This window comes from Urtica dioica, chromosome 3 (genome assembly GCF_054948205.1).
Source record: "Urtica dioica subsp. dioica isolate 48M chromosome 3, U.dioica_male_clone48M_v1_H2, whole genome shotgun sequence".
Lineage (NCBI taxonomy): Eukaryota > Viridiplantae > Streptophyta > Magnoliopsida > Rosales > Urticaceae > Urtica > Urtica dioica.
The window spans coordinates 32205883-32226615 of record NC_142758.1 but is presented as its reverse complement, the minus strand read 5'-3'; the positions used below and the strand labels follow the sequence as shown (position 1 = coordinate 32226615).

The 20733-nt window shown below is 38.4% G+C and overlaps 1 protein-coding gene across 1 annotated transcript; it reads right to left on the bottom strand.

The window, feature by feature from the left end:
• Positions 1-1933: 1933 nt before the first annotated feature.
• LOC149402584 (uncharacterized) lies at positions 1934-19788 on the bottom strand. The gene is made up of 15 exons (XM_089608447.1): positions 19717-19788; positions 19537-19609; positions 11865-11941; positions 11648-11759; positions 11470-11504; positions 11340-11381; positions 11101-11194; positions 10781-10900; positions 10631-10650; positions 10266-10331; positions 10022-10157; positions 7487-8908; positions 6549-7090; positions 4756-4863; positions 1934-2101 (listed from the first exon to the last, which is right to left on the bottom strand). Exons 1-15 carry the CDS (start codon positions 19786-19788, stop codon positions 1934-1936), a joined length of 3087 nt encoding a protein of 1028 aa, XP_089464573.1.
• Positions 19789-20733: the final 945 nt, after the last annotated feature.

The window sequence follows — 20733 nt, the reverse complement described above, 5'->3', positions numbered from 1 at the left end:
GATTCTTGTCTTCGCCGATAATCTTACTTTGCCGAAGATTTTAGGACGCCGATAGTTTGGTCTTGAACTTCGCCGATAGATTGGCCGCCGATAGTTCAATGATTCTTCTATTCGCCGATAGTCTTGCTATGTCAAAGGCTTTAGGACGCCGATGGTTGCCAACATTGAGCCATTGGGGGGGGGGGGGGGGGGGGGGGGGGGGTGTTAGAGCTTCTCGGAGGTTCTTTTAGTGGTGTTTGTTTGAGTTGTTTATTCCGTATATGTCCACTTTTGCATTTAATTTCTTGAATACCCATTTTTGGGTATACATGTGTTATGCATGCATGGATATTATCTACGTATGCATTTATATATATATATATATATATATATATATATATATATATATATATATTATGCATACATATGTCTTTTCTAATGTGTGTGTATATATATATATATATTTGTATTTATGTATGTAAATATGTATATATGAAATTTACCCTTTTGTATTGCGAGTCAAGTTTCGGGATTTTACTTTGAGGGACGTCGTTTTTTGCTCTCGGGGTGTCGTTTTTAGATTGTTAAAACGACGGCATAACACTAACTTTAAAAGTTATAGTTGAATGATAAAATATAAAAAATATAGCTAACTTTCCAAAGTAAATTGAATTAATTATTTTAATTTATTAAATTAAGTATAGTTATCAAAATTAGTGTTGGTTGAACTTCTTGTTCATTAGTTTCATATATTTAAGGATAAATTATACGAATTCCCCCTTAATTCTAGATCGAGTCACAAACCACATCTTCAACTTTATTTTTTTTCACAAAATCAGTGTTTGAACTTTCGTCTTGTTGCTCTGTTTCCCCTTCCATCAAATAAAATAAAAAATGAGAATAAAATGAAAATAAATTTATTTTAAACTCTCTCTGACATGGGAGAAACTCCGACTACGCATCAGAGGTAGAAGAGAAGTAAACAAATGATCTGTTCGCTTTATAATATCTCTACCCAACATGAATTCACTGTTAGAATTACCCATAATCATATAGCTTGTCTAAAAAAAAATCATAGAGCTTACTCTAAACCCAATATTCTTTTTCGTGGCTTATACGATCGAAGGCGGATAGACGTGAACGTCCCGTTCTCGCCTCGGATAAGGAGTGAGAGCTTCGCGAGGTTGCTTGGCGGTTTCGTGGCCTTGGATCAACCACCGCTCGGCGAACCTCACGCGTCTCGTCACGTTGGCGACGTTCACGGTTCTCTCTTGCCACCGCGGGAAAAATGCGCCTGATGTCACAAATACTCGGATCGGGAGCATCATGGCTAACCTCTTGGCGGGGCTCGAGGTCTTCGTCTTCAGGATTGAGGTTGTCGTTGAGCCCGTGCTCCGAATCTTGTATCTCGGGTCCCAGTGGGATATACTCCGACGTGTCTCGCTCGTCTTGATCGTTGAAGATATCTTCAACGATAGTGTTGCGGCCCCCGATCCTTCCAACAATGCCGGCAAGTTGGAAGAGGCTTGTCTTGATTCGCTCTATTCGTGCGTCTCGGTCGTCACGAACAGGCACAGGTTGAGCCTCGTCTCGAGGGGTGTCATTTTCTTGAGCTTGGCAGGCTCGGGCCCGAGTGTGGAGTGCGACAATTCCCGCCGGAGGGGCGCCACCCTCAGAGATGGTTAGGTGCCTAGCCATTTGTCGTTTGTGAGTTTTGTAATTTTCCACGGAGGAAGTGAATTTGCCGGTGGAAACTCGTGGTTTTTTTTCGAGTATCCCCCTCCTTCTAGCGCCAAAATGTTAACGTCGTTTTTGGGTCAACACTTAGAACTGTCCGTGGTTCAGTCTAGGGCCGGACCCAATGACCGCACGTAGGTTGGGTGTGGTGAAATCTTCTCATCTCGTAGTCTTTGCCTCGTCGGAAAGAGGTTTCCGGTTTTTCGTCACTTCGTGATTAGTTCGCCTTCACGTTCTTCGGGTTCAACGAGTCCTTCGAGTCCGTCGAGTTCCTAGTGTTCTTCGGGTTCTTCGCGATTTTTAGATTCGCCGAGTTCTTCACGTTCTTCGTGTTCGTCGAGTCCTTCGCAATCTTCGGACTCTTCGCGTTCTTCGTGTTCTTCGCCTGAAAAGACAAGAAACGTGAACTAGAGGGACGCAGAGGGGTTTCTCCTGGCGCGCGCTCCGACGCTCAACATTAGTCGAGGTGGGGGGCTTATCTCGTCTCAAGTGTCGAGAGATGAAAATATAGTGGATCGGGAGGGAAGTAGAGGTTTTCTAAGTTTGAAAAAACTTACTTGTGAATGAATGGTAGATGGGTATTTATGGCTTTTCATTTTGGAGTGTGAATGGGCATAGAGGACAATTTAGACCAAAGAAGCCACTTTTGGTCGTGGCCCAAGTCCATGGCCGATGGTACTTGGCCATTCTTGCTATGCCGATAGTATTTGGCCGATGGTATCATGCCGATGAAGATGGTTCATCTCGCCGAAGGTCTCGCGTGCCGATAGTCCGAGTTCATGCCGAAGGTCTCGTAGGCTCGCCGATGGTTTTATGCCGATAGTCTCAGTCATGAAGTTCGCCGATGGTTTAAAGATTCTTGTCTTCGCCGATAGTTTAAAGATTCTTGTCTTCGCCGATAATCTTACTTTGCCGAAGATTTTAGGACGCCGATAGTTTGGTCTTGAACTTCGCCGATAGTATGGCCGCCGATAGTTCAATGATTCTTCTATTCGCCGATAGTCTAGCTATGCCAAAGGCTTTAGGACGCCGATGGTTGCCCACATTTAGCCATTGGGGGGGGGGGGGGGGGGTTAGAGCTTCTCGGAGGTTCTTTTAGTGGTGTTTGTTTGAGTTGTTTATTCCGTATATGTCCACTTTTGCATTTAATTTCTTGAATACCCATTTTCGGGTATACATGTGTTATGCATGCATGAATATTATCTACGTATGCATTTTTATATATATTACTAGGTTTCGTCACGTGCTTTGCACGTGTTTAATTGGAATTACTGATCGGTATTGTTGTCGCAGTTTTTCGGACAACTATTTAGGGATCAAAGACGGTTAGACCCAAGGCCGGACCAAGTAGTCTCGTCTTGACTCGAGCGTGTCGGGCTTGGTATCCCAAGCCGTCCCTTAGCTGTAGGTGGTGTCTGTCTCGTCCAAGCACCTGAAAAGCAAGCAGAAAAGTGTGAACTACAAAAAGGAAACAGAGGGGTTGCCGATGCTCAACATTAGTAGGATTGAGGTGAATATAGTAGGTTTAGGTGTTTAGAGGCCGAGGCTTGAGAGAAACGAGCGAGGCACGAGTTCGACAGCGTTTCAGTACTCAAAGTCCGATCACCTGGACCGGGGGGGTCGAGCTGAGGTTGAGCTCACGAGGCCGAGGTCGAGCTCATGAGGCCGAGGTCGAGCTCATGAGGCCGAGGTCGAGCTCATGAGGCCGAGGTCGAGCTCATGAGACCGAGTGAAGGTCGAGCTCATGAGGCCGAGGTCGAGCTCATGAGGCCGAGGGGTGGTCGAGCTCATGAGGACGAGGTCGAGCTCATAAGGCCGGGTGGTGGTCGAGCTCATGAGGCCGAGGCCGAGCTCATGAGGTCGATGTTGAACTGATGAGGCCGGGTCGAGCTCATGAGGCCGGGGTCGACCTCATGAGGCCGAGTGGAAGTCGAGCTCATGAGGCCGAGGTCGAGCTCACGACGCCGAGTTGAGGTCGAGCTCATGAGGCCGAGGTCGAGCTCATGGGGCCGAGGTCGAGCTCATGAGGCCGAGGTCGAGCTCATGAGGCCGAGGTCGAGCTAACGACGCCGAGTTGAGGTCGAGCTCATGAGGCCGAGGTCGAGCTCATGAGGCCGGTCTTTGGCCTCTCGGCCATGGGACCCCGCGGGCGCTGTCGTTCCGGAACGGGCCGACAACAGGCATGTTTATTCAGGTTAAAAATGCTTTGATGAAATTATCTTTCAACACGAATAAAAAGAAACTAAATAATGCATTCGCCTTGATTGTTTAAAAGAGAATTCTAAATATCAGAGCGTGCAAAAGATGCAAGTCGGATGAAGAGGTTAACAAAAAAAAAGTACCTTATAAAAACAACTACCATATGAACATAGTTTTGGACAACGTCAAGAGTTTTACAAAAAAAAAAATATCTACGTTGACAACTTGTAATTTAGTACAAAAGATATGGCACAAAAGATTACTACCTTATAAACATAGTTTAAAAGGTTCAAAACCATTTTCAAAAGAGTTATTTGTAGCATGCTGTTTTGTGAGAGGATGCAGAAGATTCATCGTTTTCGTTGTCGGATGTGTTGTCATGAACTCGGTCTTTCAGTTTGCTGGATTCTGAAATATTTCCAGTGCGCTGTCTTTTTTTGTCTCTGGCTTCATGAACTCGGTCTTCAACTTTGGTGGAGTCAGTAATGTTTTCAATGTGCATCTTCTTTTTATCTTTGGCTTGATGGATGATATTTATGTCACTAATGTTGAAAACTTGATTCACTGTGTACTGTTGTTGTGTGGTTGTAGAAGACGTGTTTGAGTAGTTGACGTAAAATGCTTTTGTGATTGCTTCTACTGCTTTAAAGATTGTTTTCAACATAATTTTTTGTGAACCCTGACCTGACGAAGGAAAAAAAAATAGGTTAAAAAAACAAATAATAGTAGTAATAACAAGAAAATTAAGGTTATGTCATGTCTGTTAAGTTTTGTAATCACATGCTATTAGCCTCAGATATCAATATATTTGTGAGAACTAAAAAGGATCAGAATTTGTACCTGTTCCAAGAGTTTAGATATATTCGCAGCTTTGCAAGAGAATATTTTTTCGGCGGTGTGTCCAAAAGAGATTGCGTCCAATGTTTGTGAGGCATCAGTTAGTTTTAGCTGAACGCACAACCTGCATGGTTAAGGTGAAATCATAAGATGTGTACAAATTTTGATCGGATTAGGGAAAAACAATTATGCATGGTACTCACCATGGGATGGCTTTGATTTTTTCAACTTTACAAAATTCGCAGTTGAAGTATTGATTGTTTGGGAAGGCAACCCTTTTTTTGCAATTTGAGCATGCCGTATAGCAAAAGCTTTGCTCGTAGCTATGAACTGATGCCGATGCTTTGAAGAGTCAAATGATAATAGCTTATAATAATATATATATATATATATATATATATATATATATATAACACATAAGTGAAAACTGTTCAGATCTCAAAATATTAAATTGATTGATAGATATTGTATTGTTATGTGTGAACACATTTATTGTCTGACAGGACAAATGACAGAAGAAAATCTATGGCAAAATGATTAAATTTTGAAATGAACGAAGCACGACTGATGGCAAGAAAACCAAAATTCAAATTGAGATATGGAAATCGAACCTTATAAACATCCAGCTAGCCTTAGAACATCGTCGTAGACAATATTCTTTGTAGACCCCACTTCACATCCCTGTGACTCTGGATGTAACAGTACCACGACTGATGATTTCTTTTTTGCTCGTGATAATGCAACGTACAGTTGCCCGTGTGAAAAAACAGGTTGGGGTAAGTATAGACCAACAAAATCAAGAGTTTGACCTTGAGCTTTGTTAATGGTCATAGCAAAACACAACCTAATTGGGAATTGGGTCCGCTTAAATGCAAATGGATTTTGTTGTGTTTGCAAAGGTAAAAATGGAATTCTAGGCAAGAACACTTGTTTTCCTTTCTGCTGACCAGTTAATATTTCAGCTTCTATGACATTTTTGGAGAAATGACGGCAGCTCAACCTCGTGCCATTTGACAGTCCTTCTGTTGAGTTTAAGTTCCTCAATAACATAATCGGGCAATTTTTCTTGAGCCGTAGCTCATGCGGTGGAATGCCATTTGGAGTTAAGGTGTTTAAGAAATCAATTTGAAAAGTTTTCTCAGTGCTATCAATGCATTCATCATAACTATAATAAGTTTGTATGTCACCTGTAAATAAGTAAGAAGATAATATTTAAACTTGAATATTTAGTTATTCGTTTCAAAGACATTTTTATAAAAAAAAATAGAAATAAAACAAAAAACAAAAAACAAAAAACAAAAAAAATTGGTACATACCTGGAAATAGATCAAGCATTAAATCATTAATTGTGTCAACTGATTCATTCTTTGGTGTAAGAATAGTGTGGTTGATACAACAAGAAGAGTCTGTAGACAAGTCACTTATGTTTGGGAAAACCTAGTAAAAAAATAATGTACGTGAGTATTTTGTTCTTTGTAATGATCTGATAATTTAGTATGGGGAAAAATATGTAAAACAGTGAATTTATTTTTTGGATAAACCTGATTAATAAGTGAACGGAGTGAACAATCCTGATATGAAAATGGTAGAAGCATATCACTTGGAATCATGACTGAATCTTCATTGTTGTTATTTCCGTTTCCGATTCCAAGTAAAAAAGTGGAAAATTCGCGATCAGTACTTGCTCTTATGTTGACATCAAGCTTATATTTTTCGAAGGAATTCCATAAATATGAGTTCACAAGAGATGCATTTGCGATATCAGAGCGATCACCGCGAGGGATAACCGGCAATACCTGCCGAAAATCACCGCCAAGCACAACAATTTTTCCGCCAAATGGCAACGTAGATGAAGTCAAGTCTTGTAGTAATCTATCAACGGCTTCGATATTAAAGCGATGTAGCATCGGAGCTTCATCCCAAATAATAAGTTTTGCAATTCGTAGTAAAGCCGCCAATCTAGATTGTTTACTGACATTACATTGCATTGACTCTTGAATTTCAAGTGGAATTTTGAAACGAAAATGAGTTGTGCGACCGCCTGGTAAAATATTGGCCGCAACTCCGGATGATGCTGTAGCCAATGCAATGTAATTTTGTTTTCTACTTGTGGCAAGTACAGCGCAGTATAAGAAAGTTTTTCCAGTTCCTCCAGGACCATCTACGAAGATTACAGCCGGAGAATCTGATTCAACACATTGCATGATGCGGTCAAACACAATTTTTTGTTTTTCGTTTAACATTTCTACTGAACGAAGATCTTCCAACGGGATTGCTACTTTTCTTTCGTCGTCAACGAATTTAGCATTTAATTCTTGAAGATCAGGCATGAGAAATCCTGGAACAATTGAATAATCATTTATATTACGTCCAAGTATCTGAAGCATGTATTCAATTTTTTTTAGAGTTGATTGTTCTGCAGCTACTGAAGAAAGACTCATGTCACAAAAATCAGCCATCATTTCCCCTTTAAATCTAGACCAAAGGGAAGATGGATTATCAAGATCGCAATAGACCAATAAAATGACAAAAAGTCGACGTAGCTGCGATGGCATTCCAAATACTGTTGCTTCTTCAAAGCAATTGTCATAATGATTATCAGATTATAAAAGACCACGTGCCAAGCATGCTTCTCTTAAGGTTGGTGAAACAACCGAATCAAGTGTTCGCAAATCGTCAAATGAGGTTGGATCCCGACAATGAGAAAGAAGTAAACGCAAATAATACCGTTCACCTTCAATCGGTTGGACTGAAACCATTCTACCAATTACAATTTGTTTTTTCCTTTTTGTCCATATCTTTCCGTCATTGTTCCAAACAAAATACTCAGGTATTTGTCCATACAGAAGTTTTCGTGCTTCAGAATGTTCATTGTTCAGATTGAAGAATTCTGTGAGCATGGTTTTAGAAGTTGGTGGATCTGACAGAACACGCTGGATTTGAGCACTTGCGTGAAAAGTGACTTGATGTTTTCCAGGTAAATGGATTTGAAGTGGTAATACATGAGGAAACATCTCGTTAAGAGTAAATCCAAAGATTCTCCATGCAGCTTCTGGAGGAGAAATCCACCTTGCTTGCTGAAATTGTTTGATTTCATCGATATCGGCTTCAGACTCGTCTTGTCGTAAAGAAAATTGTATACGATCATGACCTTTATAGACGTATTTATACAAGTATTTCACGGCTTTTATAGTTGAACAGATCTCCACGTTGAGGTGGCAATTAAAAGTTGCTAATAACCATGGATTATAAGGAACAACCCACCTATTGTCAAGTTCTTTTCGCCGAACGATTACCACATGTCCATTTGACGGTCGTTTGTAAAGAGGGTAAGATGCTTCACTAAATTCAGTAAATTCAGTAAACGGCCTCGGATACTGATCTTTGCAATTCCCTTTTTTGTTCATACAAACATTTTTCGGATTCAAAAGCCCACAAGGACCGTGCATCATGTGCTTTAAAACAAGAGAATGCAAGTATGGCTGCTCACTTTGGATAGGTATTTCTGCACAAACAAACTTATCAACTTGATCTGGATAATAAATTTTTGAGCTCGTTTTTAAAATAATCAGAAAGTGAACATGTGGAAGGCCTCTTTTCTGGAACTCGACTACGTAAACATAAGCTGCCACAGGACCAAAGAACTTTTTCTGAATAATATATTTTTTTAGTTGTTCAAGTTTTGCTCTGAATACGCGTGATGTCAAGTCTGGTCTGTTCTGAACCAATTCAAATGGCTTCAATTGGTGTTGAATTTCAGGCCAATTTGGATTGCAAGTCATTGTAAGAAAAATGTCGGGTTTTCCAAATTTTCGTACTAATGACATAGCGTCCATATAACGTCGTTGCATATCTCTTGGACCACCAATAAATGTTGCCGGAAGAACAATTCGTTTACCAATATCCGTACCTCCGGCACAACCGATTTTCAGAGAATCAACAAGGCCTTGGTATAAATCAGCGCGAATATGGGCTTGATTTTTTCTTAAGAAATGCAAGCGTCCAGTTTCAATTTTCACGTACATGTCAACGATGTATTGCTGGAACAAACGACCAGAATGAAGTAGAATGGAGGACTGATGAGGACGAATTTGAAGCTTATAACAATAGTAATCACGACAAGAAACTCTAGATTTGGGCCTCCGTGTAGATACACCTAATGCAGGAAGATAGAAGTATAATATAATAGTAATAATAAGAATAAAAAATTGAATACATAAAAAACATAAACTGAGCAAAATAATATACAATAATATACTAATATAAATTAATGAAATTGATTATATTAGTTAATAGATGTTTGGCTTTAAATAACAAGTTTTAAATATGAATATAGTTTGGAGGTCGAGCCTGCCTGGAGGTCAAGCTCGCCTGAGGGGTCGAGCTCCCTGGAGGTCGAGCTCGCCTGGAGGCCGACCCTGGCTGGAGGTCGAGCCTGCCTGGATGTCGAGCTCCCTGGGGGTCGAGCTCCCTGGAGGTCGAGTTCGCCTGGAGGTCGAGCCTGGCCAGGAGGTCGAGCTCGCGTGGGGGTCGAGCTCCCCGGAGGCCGAGCTCCCGGGGGGGTCGAGCTCCCTGGGGGTCGAGCCTGGCCTGGAGGTCAACCCTGCCTGGAGGTCGAGCTCGCCTGGGGGTCGAGCTCCATGGAGGTCGAGCTCGCCTGGAGGTCGAGCTCCCTGGGGGTCGAGCCTGGCCTGGCAGTCGAGCTCGACTAAGGGGTCGAGCTCCCTGGAGGTCGAGCTCGCCTGAGGGGTGGAGCTCCCTGGAGGTGGAGATCGCCTGGTGGGGTCGAGCTCCCTGGAGGTCGACCCTGAGGTCGAGCCTGCCTGGATGTCGAGCTCGCCTGAGGGGTCGAGCTCCCTGGAGGTCGAGATCGCCGGGGGGGTCGAGCTCGCCTGGCGGTCGAGCCTGCATGGGGGTCGAGCTCCCTGGAGGTCGAGCTCGCCTGGAGGTCGAGCCCGGCCTGGAGGGCGAGCCCGGCTGTGCATCGTTTTTGCATTTGGATCTGTCATTTTTCCCATACGAAAAATGACGCCATAACAATGTCTAAACGGGTCGAGCTCATGAGGCCGAGGTCGAGCTCATGAGGCCGAGGTCGAGCTCATGAGGCCGAGTGGAAGTCGATCTCATGAGTCCGAGGTCGAGCTCATGAGGTCGAGTTGAGGTCGAGCTCATGAGGCCGAGTTCGAGCTCATGAGGCCGGTCTTTGGCCTCGCGGTTAATTATATATGTATAAGCGGTTAATTATAATACAATAAAGGGAAAGAAGTACCTTTGGGCTCTGCCTGGAGAAATTCTTCGACACTTGTTGCTAGATTGGCTGTACTTGGAATAGTCAAATCGATTGTGTTATTACGAGCAATGTTTGGATGCCATCCAATTTTACCATATGTAAATAATATTGGATACTGCAAAGGATCATAACAATCATAATCATAACGTATACTGTGTGTACGATCATCCCAACCATGAACAATAATATCTCTGTTCCATTCATCATTTGTTCCATTATCTACCCACATTGCAGCAACTTGAGAAACAGATGGCGAGTTATAAACTCGTTGGTCTAAAGCAGGATTACTCTTTATACAAATGGAAAACTCACGTAAATTTGAAAAATCAGTCAAGCTCTTAAAAAATTTAGAATACGGATTTAAAGCCATAAAATTACTGATTCTTTGGATGACTTCGAACTTTAAATTGTTGGAAAATTGTTGGCGATTTTGTATCTCATGATCGGTATCATGAAAATAAAGTTGAAGGGCAGAAGCAGTATTCCCATGGGTGTCTAATGGCTTAATCCAATGGTGAACTTGGCCTTGTACACGAAATGTATAAATTCCAGCATTTTGTTGCATCAACTTTTCATCCAAGTGAATACCCATTGAAGTAAAAGCAAAGCTAGAATTATATATTCGAATATAATGTCTAAAATTTTCAGACTCGGCTCCTGGCCCAAAGATCAAGTCACAAAGAGCAGTTGGTGGTTCCTGTGTAGATAATTGAATTTGGCCAGATGAACAACAAAAACCAGGCGGTTCAAATTCGAACTTAATAGCACCACAATGCAAACAGTTTATCTTTTGTCTTAAAATCTGAGATTCATCGGGGATTTTATAATCTCTGAATAACTTGTTCTGATAGATATCATCTGTAGCACATTCAAAAAGAATAAATTAATAGTAAATTCATTAATACTAATACGTTCGAAAAAGTTAGATTTTAAAATACTAAAGAAATGAAACTAAAATAAACATAGCATCAAAACTTTAATATTGAAGCATTTTTAGGACATAACTAAAATAAATTAAATATGAACATAAAATACCCAAAAAATGAAGAGGTACATACCATGATAAACACTGATACGATTAGGCCGCACGTCACGGTATTGATTCATCAGTGCATGTGCAGATATGGCATGACGTGCACCAACAATAATTTTCTAAATGGAAAAACGACATTAGATATAACAATGGAAAGCAGATTTTTTTTTAAAAAACACGATATATAACCAATTCGCTGGAAATGCACGCAAACCTCATTTCTCATATGAATCATGTAGTCAGACAACAACATTCAGAATCAACTGAGTTGGTGTTTTGTTTAGCAGAAGAAGAAGGAACACATCTCTGGAAATATGCAGATGAGATTTTATAAGTATCGTATCTTAGTCGAGTCAAGTTTAATAATAATACGTCACAATTAATGACTTTATACCTGTAGAGAAACAGAAGCAGCAGTTGGTAGTTGTTCTTCCAAGAATTTACACAAATTTGTATATGCAATGATGTGCATAAATCAATCAAACAACAATACAGAAGTAAACTTTCGAAAGAAAAAACCTCATAAAAAAGTTGGTTTCGTAAATAAAAGCACTAAATAACATAGCACAAACCTTCAAGGGAATTAGAATCTGTTGACTTGGAACCAAGTTGCTGCATAAACATTTGCCGCTTGCTTCTACGACTTGATAAAGATGGCAGTTGTATAACAGAGGAAAGCGCCCTCTAATTACAAAAACAATCAATATTAAGGAACCATGTTAGAATAAACTGATTCTAATTTGAATATTGAAAAACAAAATGCAGAAGTACAAAACAAAGTCTACAAACCTTCCGACACCGCTTTGATTGGATAGAATTAACATATTCAACCAACAACGTATCCGAAGATATAGAATCTGCATGCCCTTAAATGAGAACAAAATATAGACGTAAAAATAATAGACGATCATAGCTAGAGCAGTATTGAAATAATTTGTTACCATCATCGGCCATTGAATTCATATAAATGTCATCTAAATGTCTGCGCAAAAGAAATAACAGAATGTCATTTCTCACAATTAATTTAAACAGGGAATTTGTAAGATCACATAAATCAAAGTAGTAGGAAGTCGAAACAAACCGTCGCCTTTGAGTCGGTGGTTCGATGCTAACCACAAAGAAATATATATTTAGAAACATGTAATATATAGTTAGAAACTTACGGAACAAGTGAACCACAAAAATGAAAGACTTTACCTTGTTATGGAGAAAACAAGCTGTATAATCAGAGTGATATAAGCAAGGTGTTTGTTTTGCCTTTTTTTTGTTTTTTTTTTTTTTGCGAGTGAGACGGGAAATCTGAGGACGAGAGGAAGAGGCAAAACATAATTAGAGGGAGGGAAAGAGAAATGAAGAGGTAAAACATAAATAAATAAATAAATCAAAGAGAGAGATTGTTAAATGGGGATGTTATGTATCTCTGTTTATGGATCTAGAATCTGGGGTTTCAATGCAAGCGGTATGTATTTAAGTTTATGAAAATTATAATAAATACTTGTACGTTGAATAACCTAAACAAAAACCCCCAAAAATCACGAACCCTAAGATTTTGGGTTCGCAAATTACCTTAGCAAGCTGTGCGCGAGAAGCTCTGGTCGGAGCTGATCCTCACCACGTGCTCCGTCGTCTTCTTCGCGCGGTTTATTCGACGCGACTCCTTCGCAACCACGGTCGGCTTCGGTGTCGGCTTTGGTGTCGTCGCCGAGCTCTCGCAGAGAGAGCTTCCTCTTCCTCCTCGACCTAAAACCCCGTCTCTCTCGCCCTCTCTCTCTCAGTCGCGGATAAGCAACGGAGACCAAGCAAAGTTTTTGTTTCGTTTTTTTTTTTTTTTTTTTTTTTTTGCAGGTGAGAAGGGAAATCTGAATATGAAACGAAGAGGTCAAACGTAAATCTATATCAAAGAGAGAGATTATTAAATGGTTAACACGTGCCATATGGTAATTGGTTTAAACCTTATGAATAGTAAAATTGCCATTCTCACTTATGATATAGTTAAATAGATATATATACATATATATATATATATATATATATATATATATATTATGCATACATATGTCTTTTCTAATGTGTGTATATATATATATATATATATTTGTATTTATGTATGTAAATATGTATATATGAAATTTACCCTTTTGTTTTGCGAGTCAAGTTTCGGGATTTTACTTTGAGGGACGTCGTTTTTACATTGTTAAAACGACGGCATAACACTAACTTTAAAAGTTATAGTTGAATGATAAAATATAAAAAATATAGCTAACTCTCCAAAGTAAATTGAATTAATTATTTTAATTTATTAAATTAAGTATAGTTATCAAAATTAGTGTTGGTTGAACTTCTTGTTCATTAGTTTCATATATTTAAGGATAAATTATACGAATTCCCCCTTAATTCTAGATCGAGTCACAAACCACATCTTCAACTTTATTTTTTCACAAAATCAGTGTTTGAACTTTCGTCTTGTTGCTCCGTTTCCCCTTCCATCAAATAAAATAAAAAATGAGAATAAAATGAAAATAAATTTATTTCAAACTCTCTCTGACATGGGAGAATCTCCGACTACGCATCAGAGGTAGAAGAGAAGTAAACAAATGATCTGTTCGCTTTATAATATCTCTACCCAACATGAATTCACTGTTAGAATTACCCATAATCATATAGCTTGTCTAAAAAAAAAATCATAGAGCTTACTCTAAACCCAATATTCTTTTTCTTCAATTCACCCAGAATCCCAACCCATCATCGCTGGAAAAATGAGAAAATGATGTTGTCATTACAATGAAAAACAAGAACACCCAAATAATGATGTAGGCGGTGTGTGACAAAAGTTGGGTGTATCCGGATTTCTTAATTTTTTTTTCAATAAAACCAAAGCCTTATGAAAAAGGGTTTTATTTTATTTATTTTTTTTGTTTGTTGGGTTCTTTTTATATGTCGATTAGAGTTCTGATTTCTTTATTTTTAATTTTCTGTGATTTTTTTTTTCTTTTGGAAAATTATAAGGTCAATACAATAAAATAATCAGAATCCCTAAAGCAGCAACTAAAAGTCATGTATCCCTAATAAGATTCAAAATAATCTAGGTTTTTTTTGTGGGTACTGAATTTTTTCTTGTTGCGTGGGATTTATATTTATGGTGGTTGTTGGGGATTCTGATCCATGGAATTTGGTATATGGGCAAGGGTAATTTTGCTCCAACGGCGGTAGAGAGCTTCAACGAAGAACTGCAAGACGAAGGTTGGAGGCCATGGTCGAAGGATCAGGAACTCTAAATGCGTGATGGTCTCGTCAATTATTTATTTATTTTTTTTGTCTAGGCAAGATCGAATAAGAAGATGAAGAAGAAGGACCGAGGGACATAGAAAGAGAGCGATGAGAGAGAGAATTTTCCTATTATTTAATTTATAATAATAATAATAATAATAATAACAATAATAATAATAATAATAATAATAATAATAATAATAATAATAATAATAATAATAATAATAGTGATGGTATTTTGATAATTGCACATGTTTTAAGTCATATGTGACTTACACAGCAAAATATCAACGGAGAGAAAAAAAATTGACGGAAAGGGGAACGTCGCAGTAAAACGAGAGTTAAAACACTAATTTTGTAGAAAAAATAATGAAGTTAAGGGGATAGTTTGTGACTCGAGAGAATTTCTATCATATATCCAATATTTAATTGACAAGTGTAATGAGTAAATCAACTCACCATATCATATAAATTAAAGTACTCAAATTTAGGCTATTTTCTTAATTCTTTGATAATAGACTTAACTAAATTTATAAATCTAAATGAGGCATGTGTCTATCTTACTAGAGCCACTTCATTAGGTCAGTGAATATTTTCGTCTAATAAATCTATGAATATACGAGTCGTTAATTTTATATTTATACCCGCCTTTTATATTTTCACGCTTCGCTAGCATATTTGTACTCTCTCGCTAGTATTTATAACCTTCATTCAAAAGATTTGTATTTTTTTAGTGTGTTTCTAATTTTAATGCATCTTTTCTTTTGCTTTTAAGATTTTCACTCGGTGTTTACTTGATGGATCGCCCCGGGCCACGCCGACCGTGTCTCCGTGCTTACCGTTGAGCCTTTCACTCGGTAATTGTTTTTGAAAGTTGAAGTTTAAAATTTTTGTTTGTATTTTTAGATGTTCCGAATTTACTTTTTAAGAATGCGTGATTTGAATTTTAAAATTTGAAATTTAAATCCCACGCTCAAATTTTTTTTTTTTTTTTTTAAAATAATTTATCTATTGTCGCTTTATAAATGAGTGACGTCCGGTCTATTGCGTCACTTTTTATCTATTGCGTCACTCGTTTATCCAGTGACACCCCGTCTATTGCGTCGCTTTTTTGCAAGCGACGTCCCACTTTAGTTGGGTGCCAAATCCGACGCGGTGCCACATGAAACGTAGCCAACGTCCTAGACCATTAGCATCGCCGCGTATTGCGTCGCTCGAAAAGCGCGAATTACGTATTGCCCAGTTTTTGAGCGACGCTGATAGCCCGATTTGTAGTAGTGTAAAAAATGGAAAGTTTGAACATATATTTATGAGCACTGATATTATTCTTTCCAGTGTTGACAGGAATTTTACTCACCATGGAATGAAATTTTTTTTTCCATTGGTGGAAATTTCCACTTCCATAAATTAAAAAAATAATTTAAATAAATACATTTTCAAAGGATTAAAATGTAGTATTTTTTAAATAAGAACTCAAATGTAAAATTGAGAAAATGAAGAATTATTTATTGAAAACGGCCTCGTTAAAACCTCTTCGATGGTCAATAGAGGAAACACTACCTTTATTTATATTCATAATTATTCAAAGTTAAAAATACAAATCTAATCATCAATGTTTAAACTTGAAAGATCGGAATTGAAATCTTCCACGAGATCGAAGTTAACAAACCTCTTTTGAGTTCGTCTATCGTGTAGAAGCCAATCTTTTCCAACGGTTAATGCCTTCACCATTTCAGGAACCAAACTACATCTTCTATCATCGATAATGCGAGGAGAGCTACGAAATGCGTCCTCGGATGAAATAGTTGAGTCAGGTATCGAGAGTATGTCATGAACTATTTTTGACAAGATGGAAAACATGTTTTCGTTGCCTGCACCACACTAGGGCGTCAAGTCTATCTTGATGCATGTAAACAAATCGGGATAGTTTGTATTGTGTGATCTCCTCATTGTTCGCCAAATCTTGAGATATTCTTGAGGAAGTTGGCAATGGACTTGAAGATCTATGCACACTTCGTACATGTTGATAGAGCTGTTGAAACATGCATGTGCTTGTGGATCGATTGTGTGGTGGGCTCGACTCGGGTTGTGGTATAATCCTCGATTGATAGGTCTGGGAAAGAGAATAAAAACCTTCAACGACTCTAGCATGATTGCTTAAAATGTAATCTTCACCAGTCATATCCACTAAATATTGCAAAATTCCCTATACCCTGCAAATTTGATTAAGGGGTTTAAAATGCACCCAAAGCCCCTTATAGAAAACGAATTTTTCCTGGACCCCAATATTTGTTATATTTTGCTTTCATGGCTCTAATGCATGGTTGAAAAAGTGGAAAATGGTTGACTTCATGAAGATGTTGTGCTACTTTTTTATTCTATGAAATGCTAAATGGTTAGTAGGTGTATACACATCAGATTATTCTTAAGTTTCATCATAGAAAAGGTGAAGGAACTCAAAAAAACTTTAGCCATAGCAATGTCGTTCTCGTTTATGTTAGCATTACCCGTACTATTGATAAATGATATTATGACCTTGTAATAACCCGGAGAAAAGAAGTTCATCAACATTAAGTACGTTAAATTCCACTTAATTTTATTTTCAAGATGGAAGGTCCTCTCATTTAGGCCATTTAGTAAAAAAAATGCATCCTCAACTCATCTATCTAGGGTTAGAACTATTGATCCGGACAACTGAGTCCCTAATTTTTGCAATGGATGAGTCATAGGTTTCGTAACCGGCTTTGACTATGAGGTTTATAATATGGGTTACACACCTTTGGTGTACAAGGTTGTACTCACAAGGAATCTCTCGTATTAAGCCTCTAACCATTGTGTCGTGACTTGTGGCAGTGTGTAAGATTATGAAAATAATCCTATCACATATACGCCACTCTTCCATCACTCAAAGTAGGATTTGTAGGATGATATCGGCCGTGTGGACTCCATCAATTCTCCTAAAGGCTATATGATTCGTTTGCATAAATTCCACGAGTCGTCTATGTTGTGAACTACCACACTCATGAAATCCATCTGACTATTTTCCGATCATATGTCTAAGGTTAAAGGTTACACTAAACGAGACCGACATAAATATGGCTTTCATTTTTTTAGTTTCCGCTCAAAAGTATTTTATTATGTCTCTTTGTAATTGAGTCCTTTTCATCATCTAAATACCACACTCGGATTCTCCTAAACTCGATGAGATCGTGAGAAGCTATCTGGAGAACTTCAGAGGAAATGCACTTCTTGTAGTGGTGTATTAACGATGAAGTCCCGTGTTTGTTGTTGCCCGCTTTCACAGTTTTCCACATTTCCCTGCTTTATCCTCCCATTCACCAATTTCTTCAAAGTATTTTTACATTTTTTATCTCGCTCTTTTTTTTGGTGGGTGGTGGGCCTCCTCCATGTAGTAGAGGTAGGTCTTCGTCCCCCTCATCTTGTGGTGGTGGTGGTCGTGATGGTGGGTGTTTCTCCTCATCCTCCTCTTCGTCAATTTGATTTTCATAATTATGTAGTTGGTCTTGGTAACGTTAGTATGGATCTTGATATGGTGGTTGGGGTTATGAATAATAAGGTTCGAGATCTTGATATGGTGGTTGGGGTTGTGAATAATAAGGTTATTGTGGAAATTGAGGTTGTGTATAATAGGTATATGGATGGAATGGTGGTGAATTATTATGAACATATGGAGAGATTGGGTCAAATTGGCTTTCGGTTTGATGGTAACTTGGATGTATGAATGAAGTTGATGGTACTTGGTTTGGACTGTACTCGGTGTTTTCAAAATTAGAAAATTGAGATAAACCGAGCATATTTTGAGAGCATTGGTTCATGGGAAATTCGTGAGTTGGTTGTGGATCTTCGAGCAGTGGTGTGTTTGAAGACTTGCTCGTGAGGAACTTAGACAAGATGAGCTTCGAGGAGATTCAGACATTTTTTTAAAATTAAAATATATACTAAAATTATATTTGATAGCTAAATAAAAAAATTATATATGAAAACTATATAGTAAAAATAAATATTTGAGAAAATTTTATGGGATTTTGAGTAGTGAGAAAGAGTATTAGAAGACTGTATTGTGAGGTGTGAAAAAATGGTGTAAATGGAGGGTGATATTTATAGGAGAATGAAAAAATGATTTAAAAAAAAAATTATAGTTGCAACGTATATATTTCTTACCGTTGCTGCATTTTCAATGTTACAAAATCTAACATTGTTGATTTGCAATTATTTTGGGCTGTTGGATTTGCAACGGTCACAAATTCAATGGCCTAATTTTTTTTGTTAATGAAAACATAGTAGCGGAGCACATGGAAGGAAAGACTTTCACTTGATTCTGTGCTCTACCACGTGTCCAGCGGTAGTGAATCTTGTCATTCGCGTTTCTCCACAGAAAGAAAATTTTGCTCGCTTTTCAAGGCTGGATGGTTGACATTACTGTGCCCCTTCACCGTAAGTCCGGGATTAGAGAAAATGTGAGACCAGGGCCGGCCCAAACTCACCGGGGGCTCTAGGCGATTCCATATTTTGGAGCCCTATAATACTAATAAAAATTTAAATTTTCAGGGTAAAAAATGCAAATTTTTTAGAAAATGAGCCAAAAGTGTAATTTTTTAGGGTAAAAAATGTAAATTTTCTTAAAAATAGGCAAAAAGTGTAAAATAATTTTTTTTGGCCCAACCCAATTGGGGGCCCAAGGCACAAGCCTTGCCCGCCGCCTTAGGTCAGAGCCGGCCTTGGGTGAGACCTACTACAAGAGTCTCGTGATGCGCAGATCTAGTAACGATTATCATTATTTAATATTTAATGAGCATTTAACAATATCCTTATATTTTTTTGTTGCGAACAAACACACATAAAACATATACATGTGTATCCGCAATATTTGCCTAAAAACTAACTCATAATTAATTTTAATTTGTATATTATAAAGGAAAAAGCAGAGAGTAAAAATTTGAAGAAAAGGAACTTAGACCCTGCGTGTTGATTTGTTAATTCTTAATCATTAAAATATTATGAAGACATTTGGACTTCTTGACCAATTAGTAGGAATTCTAAAAGCACATCTACTACCATTTGATAACCAATTTTCCATTTGCCACCAAAATCATAATTTAGACAATTTTACTAGTAGACTCAGTATGCATATACAATTTTGCCCTCTTCTTATTTTTATTTTCTTTTTTCTCACCTCTCCCTCTCTCTTCCAATTCTTCGATTCCCTTCTTCTTCTTCTTCTTCTTCTTCTTCTTTTGTGTCATACCCTAAAACCCAAACCAAATCCCTAAAACCCCGAAAAAAGCCTAACGAAGATGTCGAGCTTGAAGGAGATCATGAAGCGGCGACCGGTGGCGGTGACGATTCGACTCACAATTTCGGTGGGAGGAGCTCGGCTGGCGCCACCGGTGGGGCCAGCGTTGAGATAGTACAGTCTGAACCTCATGGCGTTCTGCAAGAACTTTGACGCTCGGACTCAGAACTATAAGAAGCCAGACACTTCGATGGCGGTCACCATCATGGTGTCAAGGACAACACGTTCGAGTTCGTGGGACAGTACATTGGAGAAATCGATGCTATGATGCTATGTAGAAATCGTTGAAAAATGCATGTGCTTGTGGATTGGTTGTGTGGTGGACTTGACTCGGGTTGTGGTCCAGTCTTTGATTGATAGCTCTTGAAAAGAAAATAGAAAACTTCAACGACTCTGGCGTGATTGCTTAAAATATAATATTCACCAGTCATATCCACTAAATATTGCATAAAGTCCCTATATCCTTCAAATTTGATTCGTGGGTCTAAAATGAACCCAAACTTGTAAAGAAAAGGAATTTTTCCTGGACCCCAATAGTTGTTATACTTTTCTCTCATGGCTCTAATGCATAGTTGAAAAATTGGAAAATGGTTCACATCATGAACATGTTGTTCTATTTTTATTATGCTATGAATTGCTAAATGCGAAGTAGGTGTATACACAGTAGATAATGCACAAGTTTCATCATAGAAAAGGTGAAGGAACTTACAAAAGACTTTAGCCATAGCTATGCAATGTATATCACCTCACGCTTTGTTCATTGGAATGTGAATAAATGAACTGGGCAGTGTCCATATTGAGTCCTGACTCTTTTGGATGAAACAATGTGACTTGTTAGCTCCTCGTCAATACATTGTTTCTGACTTATTCACAAGCGACAAAGGAGTTGAGGAAATAGCAGCTAGAAGGATAAAATGGTAATTTTGTAAATTCCGACTAGCTGATGATATTCATGAAGGGTAAACATAGATAATATTCAATGGATCCACTCATCACAATTAGATTGAATTCTTGAGTAGAAAATAAATTCATTTGAACCGAGAGATTCTCAGTGTTATCTCTTTAGTGGAGTCAGTT